Source organism: Corvus hawaiiensis, chromosome 3 (genome assembly GCF_020740725.1).
Source record: "Corvus hawaiiensis isolate bCorHaw1 chromosome 3, bCorHaw1.pri.cur, whole genome shotgun sequence".
Lineage (NCBI taxonomy): Eukaryota > Metazoa > Chordata > Aves > Passeriformes > Corvidae > Corvus > Corvus hawaiiensis.
Window position 1 is genome coordinate 28,317,770 of NC_063215.1, and position 13,981 is coordinate 28,331,750.

The following is a 13,981-nucleotide window of genomic DNA, read 5'->3' on the forward strand; positions in this document are numbered from 1 at the left end:
CAGGACATTTGGATGGGATTGGAAGAGGGTGAGCATCACCAGGGTAGTTAATCAGTGGAATAGGCTGTCCCAAAGAGTTTGAGAAATCTCTGTCCCTCTTTGAAGGCTTTCAAAACTCAGCTAGAAAAATCCCTAATTGACCTGTTCTAGCACTGTTAATAGCCTAGCTTCATGCAGGGTTGATTACATGACCTCCAGATGTCTTTCAACTTTCCAGTCAGCATTTTAAGATTCCCTGAAAATTACTACTTCTACTTTCCCTTTTTTTCTTTAACAAGTGTAGAAGGTGTCTGATATGTGGTAAGAGTCTCATAAAACTTTCAAGTAAGTACTCCATACCTAGATTGCTACTAAATTTAGCCTGCCAATCCAGTCAGAATATAGTAATCAATTGTTTCTAAAGTATATCTTCTAATGAAAGAGCAAGTTACGCAGTTATGTAGCAGAAGGTACTTTATAGTAAACAGATACACCCTTTTACATTAGTTTGAAATTAAACAGAATTTCTTGACTTATTAGAATTATGACATATAATGCCTAAATGCTCCATGAGCTCTTTTTCAGCACCTGAATATTCTCTCATCAAATGCACAATGTAAGATGTTTCTGGCTAATTTAGGTATCAAAGGAGACAGCACAAATCTCATTAAAATTTCTCATTAACTACAATTCTGGCCCCCTGAACACAAAAACCCTAGTGCCGGGAGTTGAGGCATTTTGGCAAAAATAATCCTTCTGGTACAGGCTGTGGAGCTTCAGACAAACTAAATTTCAGTAAATTATCCACTGTTCTCCCCAGAGCATCTCAGCAGCTACAGACGCTTCAAGAGAAAGACTACTCTACATTAAAGTGAGTAACCAGACTGAACTCACTGTCATAGCAGTATCCATGGAGGCAAGGGTTAGAGCTGCACTCATTGACATTGATCTCACAGCGTGGACCTGCAAAGCCCTTCACACACTGGCAGTGGAATCCAAGGGGAAAAACGTCCAAATTCATTTCTTCTATGCACACAGCTCCATTCTCACAGGGATTACTGGCCTCACAAGGCCTAAACTCACAGTTCAAACCTGAAAAACAAAACAGCAAAGCTGTCAGTGTTAAACTAATGAATATATCCCTGCAGCTGCTGACTGTTATGGGCTTTATTTTCTTTATAACCCTGGTTAAAATCGAGTTGGAGAGTCTCAGAGGTACATATAAGTATATTACCATGCAGAAACATTTATTTGCTTGACAAAATTAAAAAAAAAAAAAACCAAAAAAGGACAATTTATGGGTTTTTTTATATTGGTTTCTGTGATACAATATATTTTAAAATCTTAATAGCCATCTCATTGATTTTGATAGATAGGTATCTCTTATAGCTTTTGTCTTTACCCTTGTGCTTCAAATGGCACAAAAATGGAATTTTTAAAAATGTTTTTAAAAATGATTAATGTATTTTGATTGACTCTTCCTGCTATTTTATCTTGATAAGCTGTTGCCACAACTACCATGTGAACTGTTCATACATTAACCCATAATACTGAATATGAATTAAATATATGTAACATTGTATAATTGTTCTGCTTACCATTAGTGACTGAAAATAAATTATTTTAGTGAAAATATGTACTTATTTAATCATGAGTGAATGCCTCCATTATTCATAAAAATTCCATACAATAATTAGATAAAAAGAGATTTAAAGGCCCCATAGAGTGAGCCTTAATTTGTTAGAACATAACCTAGACTGTTTCATGTTTTCCAGTACTGAAACTGGAAATGAAGAGGACAGAGACAACTGAGATCAAATGGGTTTGGGTTTGGGTTTGGGTTTGTAAATCTGCCTGCTTTTTTCACTCAGTGTGGCTGGAGGCAACTCTGTTCTTTCAGGCTTAGTTTCAGACAGAGCTCAGTGGCTTTCAGGGCTGCAGCAAACAGTGCACAAGCCCCTCTGAACCTCTGTGAAGCCTTTCCATGACTGCTGAAGCTGGGCTGTGTCTATGCTATGCTTTCTGGTGGAGCTTCCCAGGGTTTGCTCTACTCCATGCCTTCTGCACCCTTCACCAGTGCCCTTGCCCCAGCCCTGGTTGCCCAGCCGTTCCTTTCTGCAGCAGTTTTTCCCTGTCTCAACAACCTTTCTGTTCTTCAAGGAGTCTGTAACCTTAACCCAGTGATGGGCAATGTGACACTACAAGATAAAACACCTGGGTAATCATGTGGAAAATATAATCCACAAAGTTACACTACAGTGGGTTGACCTTGGAAGCTAACAGATGCCCATCCAGCCACTCTCTAACCCCTCCTCAACAGGCAGGTGAAAAAAACAAGATAGAAAACCTTGTGGACCATGATAAAGATAGGGACATTATTTACAAATTACTGTCATGGAAAAAATAGAATCAACTTGAGGAAAACTGATTGAGTTCATTGCCAATTAAAAATAGCATAGGATGGTAATAGAACCCCATGAAGCTAGAACCACCTTTCTCTACCCCTCTTTTCTTCCCAGACTCAACTTCATTCCTTCACCCCAGACTCCTCTACCTCCTCCTCACCCATGAATAGCACAGGGAGATGGGGAATGGGAACTGTGGTCAGTCCATGACAGCTCTTCTCTGATCCTCACACTTTTGCCCTGCTTCAGTGCAGACCCCCCACAGGCCACAGCTCCTGCCAGGAGCCTTCACAATAATGAAACAAACACTGTCCAAAATGTCAGCAGGATTGTAGGTGAGTTGACTGCTTACTGTAAGACAGTCATCTAAGGGCTGAATTCTAAAGGCTTTTAATAACAAGAACAACAAGCAGGAACACAACTGAGGTTAAAAAAAATCCAACAACCCTTTGACCCCAGTAATGATGCAGACACAAGAGGAAAAAACAACACAAGTTGTTCCCTGTCTTTATGCTTATGATCTCTCTGATGCAGGATGATCAGCCAACACTCTCAGATCTGGAATTCATGAAATTGCACAGCAAAAGAAGCCATATGGCTCATTGAGATTTTGCCCTGAAGTTTTCATATTTATATCACAACAGCTTGACATGAGTGAAAACCCTGCTGATTCCTAAAGTGGAATAACACAAATAAGCTTAACACATGGCTCACAATCCTAAATGGAACTGTCAGATGATCCAGTAATGCAGTACTTAATTTTCTTTACCTGGAGAGGTAGTTTTACCTTCACATCCACCTTCTGTGCACTTCCTTTTCTCTTTACACTCACTCAGGAGTGCCCCATTTATCTGTTTTTCTGCCACACTTGCTTGAGTTCGTGCACATTGGAAAGAACTGTGCTTTGAGGAATCTGTCTTTTAAGATAAATCAGTGAGCTCAAGACAAATCCTTTTTCCCTTCTGTGCAATCTCTAATGGGAGCTTGCCAAACAGATTTCTGAGTGAATGAAAACAAGCTCACTGAAGTTTGGAATCATTATTACACTACTTGAATTTCTCATTTCTCTTAAGATTATGAACTCTATCATCTCACTGTCATTATTGCCAGAGTTTTTTTCACCTCTACATCCCAAACTTCCTTGTTTCTTCACAAATATAGAATATGGATAAATACCTACCACTAGTTGTCTCACCCTGCAATTGTTTAAAAAATTTGTCAACATGGCCAATTATTTGTGTCTTTCCATGTTGTCTTTCATGGTGTGGTAATATCTCAAGGAGAACTAATGTTCCTAAGTCTTTTCCCAGTTTCCTAAAGATGACTTCATAAACTTTTCTGGATCAAGCTATCTGTAGCAGACATCCACCACAACATATCTTTAAATGGTTGCCGTTCCATTCTGCGTCATCTACTTGAGTGATGTATTAATAAAGTCTTTCCTGTGACATTAATTACATAGTAACCCCCAGGATGCTTCTCTTACTATCAGCAGCGCTCGGAAAACTCTATCTGGACTCCCCACAGCTTTTGCCCCTGCTGCTAGAGTCCCCTAGTCACCTTTGATATGCTCTGGGTCGCTGTTGGCATTGCCATTGGTGCTGTCATGGACGAGCAGCAAAAGTAAGCAAGCTCTGGTAATCACCCAAACTCTTTCCCACATTGAGATTTCTGACATGCAAATAAACCTCCTCTGAGATCAGGTCTGGTTGACTGGTACCACTCTCCCTCAGAGAAGTGTCTTATCTGTTGTCAACCATTGCTTTATTTCAGTGGTACTGGTGAGGGTGGATGTGTCAGACTCAGACAGCTTTCTTGCCCTTCCAGATAAAACCTCTCATCCAAGTAATCAAAGGAATCATCTTCCAGCCTTCACAGTTGTAGAGTCTCTTTCTCCCCATGCCTGAGTGTATCCTCTACCTACCCTGATCTTCTCCTCCTATCCTGCTGTTGTGGATATCACGCTTTCTCCCTTCAGGGTCTCTAAGAACTTCTTCATCTTCCATTTTGTTATCACTGATCCTGTGTAGCCTGTTCTTACTTGCTAGGTGCTTCCCCTGGCACGTGGAAACTAAATCAGGATGCATGACAAGGAGCTTATGCACCTTCCTCCCATGGAGTTCTGCAAACAGGAACATGATTCTTGCTCAAGCACCCCATAAGGCTATGAATTACAGTGAATTTTGTGTAGACTTGAAATTACACCAAAATTATTTCCTGAAAAAATAGATTTTCCCTCTTTTTAAGGAATTACGGAAAACAAATTACTTCTTTCATTCTAACTATAGTAAAGTGAAATGGCACAAAGAAAAAAAAATTAAATTATCCTGAGATTTATAAAGAATGACAAATTAAAATATGGACATAAAGTAGTTTACCAAAGGAGGCTAAACCACGTGGAATGATGTTAGTTGCTATTAATATTATAATAATTTTCAGTGCCTTATTTCAAACAATAGTCAACACTCTTTAATTAGATAGTCAGTGCCTTTTTCCTCCCACCCAGCTTTCATGCATATCATTGCATGAAAAATCTTTTCTTCTGCTGCTGTCAGAAATGGCAAAGGTTTCATTCCTATTCTTACTGAAGGATTGGTAAAACAAAAGGTAATGAAATAATAAGACTGTGTCCATCCCACTCAGTCCCTTCCCCTGAATCAATTAATTTTTAACTCTCAGTGTTAAGAATTAATAAGTAAAAAGACTATTCCCTTACTCAGAGAATCACAACTGTTTGTATCATTTTAACACATTTCTGAAAATCTTTCACTGTTAATTAATTAATTCTTAATGCTAATCAATACAAAGAGCAAGAAAGTAAGAAAATTGGATGAGTTAATATAGAATTTTTTTAAAAATTCTAACATAATAACAACATTCTAGCACATCCACACAAAGGTTAAGGTTGGATGGTAGTAGGCACTGGTGGTTACGCATTTGCAAAGCAAGTTCACTTGCTACTGTTGCTCTTACACCAGCATTTTTTTACAAAGCTGTAAAAAAGATGTATGACTAAGGGTAAGTCAAGTAGCAAACAGGTTATAGGTTGAATTTTTTTCTATAAAAGTAACTTAATCAGAAAACAGTTTTTATGTTTTCAGCATTTTCTGTCTCTTCTAAGTATTTGTTGAAGAATTTCTGTACAAACATTTTTGTACAAATGTTTTACTGTTGCTGATTGATTTCAATACATCTATTTTGTACTAAACATATGAAGCTTCTCACTTGATCTGAAAAGTTTCTGAAATAGCAAGTCTGTGACTGTTGACAAAAAGGAGTGGTGTGCAAGGAAAAGTTTATAAACTGTCTTCTCTCACTGACTTATCAGAAATTTTAAATTGGCCATCACAAATTAAAAAGGTAATGTTCACTACACAGCTGACAAAAAAGAGAATGCCCAACAGACGAAATGTGAAAGAATCCAGCCCAGAAATTAATTAATTAATTAAGTTCAGATGATCTTTACAACTATGCTTATTTCCATTAGACAGATTTAACCTTTTTGCTTGTTTGATTCTTAGCTACAATTTATTAATTACAATAATAGATTGTCTTTAATAGGCAACTAAAGGCCTATTAGAATAAACCTGAACAAACCCCAAAAGTATACACCAAAATGATTAAATTAAACAGTCAGCTGAAGGACAATTTCCTTTACAGTTGCACAATATATTGCATTAAGTATTATACTTCTTTATCTACGTATAAGCATACACTCATAGCATACAGTATGCTTCTCTGTTAGCATACGATATATCAAATAATGAATATTTATTTGGAAACCACTTTTTTTTTAAGGAGCAAGAAGCATATTGCATATTCAGAAATTTCATTCTGCTGATATTAATGAGTTTCCTTTTCTACTGTATTTGCTTATAATACTTCTAGGGTAGAATTTCTAAATAGCATAAATGAACACTAAAAATAGATTTTACTTTGCTGAAAAGGACTGTCCTTTTTAGGCTATTACTAAAGGTCAAAAGCCTAATTTATAAAAATGGCATGGAAAATAAATTACCTGAGATAAATTTCCATTTCTTTATGTGAAACTATTGATATTTGTTTGTTTTATTTGCTCAGCATAAATATGTACATGAAATGTTTTGATGTATAGTACTGAATGCTCCTATAATCAGAAGTGACATCTCTTCAATGTTGCTATTTTTTAGGAAAATAATTTAATAAATAAAACATTTGCTACTAACATTTTAAGGAATTAAATCTGACAACAGTTTTCAAATTCAGTATTTAGCTGTAAAAGTATGGACTGCAAAATATATCTCATTGCAGACTGCTGGCACAATTATGACAATATAGTGAAAATAAAATATCTACCAGAAAGACAAAAGTGTGTCATTTGGATGGCAATTTCCTAAATTACAACAAGTAGTCTGGTAATGGTGTTAAATATGCACTCATGAGGACAAGAAACTTTCAAGAACTACCAAGCAGGTAGCAGCACCAGCACTGTGATTCTGTGATCATAACACCACTGCAACAGCATTGTTTCAGTCTTTTTTAACTTACCTTTTATCAACAGAGCTAAAATGCACTTCTAATGTTGAAATAAATCACTACCATTTTCCAAGATAAATTAAGTAAATTGAATACTTTACAATAAAAATTAAAATGCATTTAGTTATGGGAGATAACCCAGTGTGCAAAAGCACTATAAAGCTATATAAAGACATGCCTCCCCACGCCCCCCAAACCCTGCCCCCAATCTATATGCAACTTACTGTTTTTCCCAAGATAATCCTTTTGAAATGAATGGATACAACAATTTTAATTCAAAAGTTATTTGATCACTTTAGAGAAATATGTGGGGTTTTTTTCATCAACTTAACACGGCTCAGTAGCTCTTACCCCCAAAGACTTTCATAGACTTACCATAAAATCCCAGGAACACTAAAGAGCAAGAAGTTAAATACCTAATAGTTGAGTTCCTTGCAACTGTAAATATTAAATATCTTAATGCTAAAGATAAAATTGTCTCTATTAAAAGTTCAAAAACTTGAGAAGCTTAGATGTACCTCTAAGCTTGCCATTATTTTAAAAACTGCCTGCTTATCTTGGTCTGCTATGGGACATAAAAAAAGAAAAGATCTCCAGAACTGAGATGATTAAAGACTAATAAAAGTAAATAAAAAACCAGAAGTACCCTGGATGTGGGTAGGAAATAGAAAAATAACTGAAGCACGCATATTTTCATATTACTTGAAATTAAGCTGAGTATTATAATAACAGTTTAAAAGCATAACAAGTATTTTCTTACACTTCAAATTTATAGAAAATCCATTCTTTTCTTTGGAATCCAAATTCTAATTTCCATTAAAGGAATTGCTTTGAGATTCTGTATATAAGCAGTGGAAAGGCATTTTCTCTGATATCCATACTTGAAAATTGAAAATCATATACTTTGGGTTTTTTTAATGGAAGGATATTTGAAAAACAATACTTAGCATTTTTCAAGTAAAATATATATTTCCTTCATTATATATGATAATGCAGAGCATGCAAGAGTGCTGAAATAGAGTATAAGACCCACATCACAAATTTTAAAATGAAGATCACACAGAGATGTATATACTTCTCCATACCTGTATAAATTTCTGTAAAAATATAAAAAAGAAGAAGTTGAATATATTATTTAGGTGCATTTTTTTTCTTCAAAATACACAAGTTTGTAATGAATAAACAATGAAGATATATCTGTATCCACATCTGTGAATTTCACATTTCAACATGAAAACATGCTTCACTCTTTCTCAGAAACCAAAAGAAGAATTCCACTAAGGAAAACAACAAAAATTTATTTCTACTGAAATATATGGTAATGCTTGTGTTTTCGTTCTTTATTTTAACTGCATCAGCATTCAATTTAAATTAATAGTATGTGTGGCAAACTTACAGAAAGCTTGTATCAAGCTGAGGTTTTCCTTATGGCCTAGAACTTGTGGGTGTCAGTTTGAGTTGCAATAATGGCTACTTTTAGTTCTGGTGGTTAAACTCTTCTGAGTTCTGAGATCACACTTTCATTTTCTTAAAATTGGAGTGATTTGACCGATATTATTTATAGCAATTGATATCAAGATTATAATTCTATTACTTTTATTTTTTCATAGTGGCAGATGACCCTATGCCAGAAGTAGGCTCACTATATAGAAAAATAAAGCTAAAAACATTTGCATCAGTAGTCAAAAAAACCCCTCTGAAATTTGGTAAACTTTTCTTTGAGCAGCAGCAATGCCTTCATGATTTGCAGGGCAGCCCTGGAAAAGGTAACCATGTTTTAAGTCTTTAAAAACGGTAGTTTGCACATGCTTTCTGGAAAACTAAGGGCCAGATTTCCATTTGCAATGAAGATAACTTGTATCATCTCCATAACTTAAATATGCTTCCTGAATAGAGGATCTTGTACGCCATTCCCACAGAATAACTGATGAAATTCAAACCCCTTATCAGCTGTAGGTGACTGGATTTACATATGAAGTATTCCCAGATTACTCATGGCTGCAAAAGCTTAGAAAATTCTTCTTGTGGATCAAGATGTGTCCCAAGGTGCAAAATAAAAGCAGAGTTGAATCTACAGCACTTACCTCACTGAATTTATACGGACAGAGTTAAGCAAACAAGGCTTTTAGAAATGCCTTTGTGTTCTCAGTGCTGTTCTGGAAGGCCACAGCTCTGCTACAGACCTTGTCATATCTGCCAGACCCTTGTGGATATCTAACATAACCAAAAGCACCTAAATAGACACTAGAAATGTCTAGGAAAAAGCCTTTCTCTCTGAATTCTTTCATTTTGGAGACAGAAGCAGCTGAATTTATTCATCTAGTTGTCAGCTTTTAGGAACAATACAAAACCCAATAGAAATACCAGAAAAAATTCCAAAGTCCTGCAGTGACTTCGTATATGAGCCAACAGCAGGTCCCAGCTCATACTGATTTCCATTTAGGCATTACATATCCTTCATCGTTCAGAGGCAGTGCATGTTTTCTAGGTGATTTAACCCAAAGATGGACACTCTGCTTCTCTTCCCTCAAAAAGCTCCTACGTGATGCAGAGTGCCTTTCATATATCTATGCATCAGTTTCATTTTTCCCCTAAATAAAATTTTATTTGGCTGTTCAATGTCAAGAGAGTTGCAAAACAAGATAAAACCTGATGTTGAACAGAATATAGTGGTTTGTGGTCTAACACAGAGATATGCTAGAAAGAGCCACAAGTCTTGCAAACCTGCCTTTTCACATGGGGCTTGGCACAGGAAAGACTGAGGTTTGGCCTATGAGCACTGGAAAAGTAATTGCTCCATTATCTCTACTCTAGCTTTTTGCCTTCATGAGCACTTATATTTCTTACTTATTATCTGTTTTGTAATTAGCTGTTCCCATAATAGAGTGTCCTGTGATGAAAACTCCATTATTACTCTTGTTTTCCAACAGACTTAAGCATTTTTTTTCTGCTGAGCTGCCTTTCTTACTAGTTTACTTTCTTTTGCAACGTGTTTGATGGTCAATTACCATTTTTGCTTTAATCTTAATTGGAACACATTTGGAGACATGTGTCATTAAGGCTGCAAGATATAAGTAGACATTTCCTCAGAACTGAATTTCGATTTTCCTCTGCAATTGCACATATTTGATTTAAAAGGTCATACCTATTTAGCAACATCTAGACAAAATACATACAGTGCATTTTTTGAAATGAGTAATGTAAATAATTTGGATCAAAGGATAAAAATCTTTGCTCCATTCATTAAAAACAAGTTACTAAACAACTGGTGGTTTTTTTCCTTTATTTTTTAAGGAAAAAAAAATCATGTTAACTCTCATAGGACTATCATATATCCAATATAAAGTCTTTAATTGAAACAGGATTTTTAATGCTTTCTTCCTTCTTGAGCTTTCTTTGGAAACAGCAGATTACTGGCTCAGTCCATGTGTCACAGAAATGTTGTTAGTTAGTTTTATCTTTGCCTCAAATACCAGTGTAGAAAATGGGGAAAATTTGCAGTTCTGGTGTGGGGTGCAAGATCTGTTCTTAGCTATCAATAGTACCAAATAAGAAAAAAAACAGCCTTATAAGTCTTACTTTATCTTCTGTAAAAATGAGCTGGTCTAGAAATTGTAGTGAGAACGTTCACCTTTTGCATGCTAAGAATTCTGAAAAGCAGCTTGCCTGATACAGGGACAAACTCTGCTACATTCTCAGCAGTGACTGCTCTCTATTAGTTGTGAGTAGCTTCATTGATGTGGCTATGGGATACATTAAAATGTTGGCATTTCAAAGCTGTCAACAGTAAGGTTCCATTTATTGCTATGAACTTGATTGTTAAAAGAATATTTATTATACCTCAATGCTCTTTAGTACAAAACACTAAAACCACCAATACAAACAGCATGGATATACATCTAGATGTTTTAACATTTACTAATTGCAGTGCTTTTGAATATGTTTGAATTTTTAATGGGACAACACAGTATTTTCTGATAGAGCCATGGGAGCTTTCATTCCACCTTTCGTGAAGCCATTAGGACCCCTAAATGAGATACTGCCTCACCATATGTTTCTCACTCATTTTGCTCTCTGCCAAAGGACTTAACATCAATTCTGTAATAACTGTGATTCTATTACAGAAAGGCTTCAATTTTAGAATCAATATCATAATAGAAAGGTTATTACAATAATTTCTCAGCTAGGGTACTGTAACGGAATCAAAGTCTTGATAATATTAAGAATATTAAAATACTTGATTTGTGTTGCACTCAAAACACATTTATCTTCCTTCCTTCTCCCAGTTCCAGTTGCTTTGTCAGCAGTGAATACAACAGCTTCTCTCTTCTCTGTTTCTGAAGAACTTCAGAATGTCCACTGATACAAAATGTCCCATATACATGACTATCACTGTTGTACCTCAGTTAGGATAGAAAACAGGTGAAAGTGGAGACATTTCTAAAATGCATATTTGCAGGTAAAAATATATTACAACCAAGCAGAAGCAACTGTACCAGACATACTAAGGTTAAATACTATATGTAAAGAACATCACACTGCAGTATATGTAAGTGGCAGCATGACCATTTCAGCTTTAAAGCATGAGGTGTGATAATGACTTGTACCATACAGGTTAGTGGCAGAACACTGCTGAAAACCAACAGAAACAGAGAACTGGACTTTTATAACTGGGTTGTCATGTTTGATTAATTAGAACATATTCACAAACACATACGGTACTTCTGGCATGGATAACTATTATAAATGGAAAAGCATATTATACAGACCTAGATGCTATTTTTTTCTCTGTTTAGGCTTAGTCACAGCACAGGCTCAGTGGGTCTCGGTAACTTCTAGGATTACTGTGGGTTTACACAAGAATCTCTTTCTCTAACCAGATTAATAACACAATATGGTGTAGATTTTCTTCCATTAATCAAGTCTTGAGCTTCTCCAAACCAAGGTCAAAAGAGTTATGGTATAAAAGTATAGGGACTTTGAAGTTCATTATTTTGTACCTTTTTGGGACTACAGGTAAAACTCCATGATTTTGGAAAACAGAAAATCAATTTTCAACTCCACAAGGACAAGGAACTTGGCCAAAATAGGATGGAAATACTTCAGCTATCATATTTATTAAATAGAACATTATTAGATGTTGACAAGGATGTTGTTTTATATCCGAAAGTTTTATAAGTTTATTCCATTTTCTCTTGAATTACACATAGGTGGACTGCTAGTATACTCAAGCTGTTTGTCTGAACATTTGGGAAAAGTCAAAGGTAGTAATTTCAGTGGCCAAAATTCCAATGAAACACTAGAATTTCTAGAAAGACCGTGATCTGCACTACATGTGGGGAAATCTACTCTCAGAAGAACACTGATGGAGAGGAATGCATTAGTTTTACTAAGGTTACACCAGCAGCATCAGAAGATAAAATTCTCCAGTGCTCTCTATCCACTTACTTTATGAAAACTGGATTTTCTAAAAAAGACTTGGTGCCCCCAGAAGTAAAACTTCATTCACCTATCAGACTTGTAGAGTTAATATTCACAACCTGGACTAGAGACATTTGAAGAAAAATCTAGATATATGTCACTGTCCAAGCATCATTGTTCTTAAAAGGCTTTGATGTCTTCCATTATTCTATGAAAGCCAATGGAAAGAATTAAAACATTTTTTCTAAGTAGACAAATCTGTGCTTTAAAAAACCCAGACAAACAAACAAACAAGCCCACTGCGCCTTCCAAGAAAAATACAGGAAACTATGAGTACAGAATAATACTTTAATTAAATTTCTGATGACTTTTCATATTTATATACAACTAATAAAAAAGTTTTTAAATATAAAAAGGTACTCCTTCAGGATATTATAAAAAAATGAAAATGAATAGCATCTTTACTTGCTCCCAGAAGTCTTGAAATGTGAAGAAAGCAAAAATTTGCTTTTTCCTTTTTAAAAAAACATGAGAAAATGAGGGGAAGAGAAAAGGAAAAATTAAAACTTTCTGGTCATAATCTTCCTTAGTCTCCTTGTCAAAATAAACAAAAATAGTCAAGGAAATAAACACAAAAGCAAGATAAACATATGTAAACCAGTTTCTATATATAGAATCAGTTTCTAGCTTAATCTGACAGGCTATCTTTTGTATGAATGCACCTGAATGTCCAAATCATGCTCTGAATTCCTTATTTCCACAGTCTGTATAGTAGAGGTCTGCTGTACATCTGATCTGCTGGTACATGTTCCTGATATATAATATGTTCCTAGCAGTAGTGCATGCCCTTCAAGTCAGATATTGTGATGGAACAATTAATTCATTGCAATATACTATGGAAATACAACTTCAGATTGCTTTCCAGGTAAATGACAGCATTCATCATACAGCATTTATGGTTTTCCACTGAAAATATCAGAAGCAAGAAAATCTGTGAAGATACTCAAAACCAAAGCAGGTGCTCCTATATAATTTTTACCATTAGCATAATGTTTGTACTTTCTTAACTAAGTAATTCTGTAATCTTTAATTAGTGCACACAAAGCTGTTCATTAAAATAACCTGACTATAGCCACACAATTAGAAAACATAGTTTAACTAACCATTATGTAGGCTTACAGTGGATCTGTTAAAGGCTACATTTACAGAAGTTTAATACTAAATAAACAGATGGTGTGAGACAGAGTAGAGTTTCCATATGAAACTAAGTCTACTTTTATTTATACCCATATAAATCTAGGTAAAATCAGTATAAGAATTTGATTTTGGAAGGTGTTGAATAAAGCTGTGAAGAAGTAAACAACCTCAGACATCCTGTATGAAAAATATTATCATAGAATAGAATAGAATCATTGAATCATTAGGTTGGAAAAGACCTCCAAGGTCATCGAGTCCAACCATTGACCAATCACCACCCTGTCAACTAAACCACAGCACTAAGTGCCAGTCTTTTCTTGAACACCTCCTGGGATGGCAGCACTGGTACTTCCCTGGATAGCCCATTCCAATGGTTAATCACCCTTTCAGTGAAGAAATTCTTCCTGATGTTCAACCTGAACCTTCCCTGGTTCAGCTAAAGGCCATGCCCTCTTGTCCTGTTT

General features: G+C 35.5%; 1 protein-coding gene across 4 annotated transcripts in view; it reads right to left on the bottom strand.

The window, feature by feature from the left end:
• Positions 1-13,981, bottom strand: part of EYS (eyes shut homolog) — an 860,563-nt gene that overhangs the window by 524,128 nt on the left and 322,454 nt on the right. For all 4 annotated transcript variants that reach the window (XM_048297572.1, XM_048297571.1, XM_048297573.1 and 1 more), the window contains one exon: positions 874-1,071. In XM_048297572.1, coding sequence (XP_048153529.1) covers positions 874-1,071 — 198 coding nt within the window. The remainder of the gene's footprint in view (positions 1-873; positions 1,072-13,981) is intronic.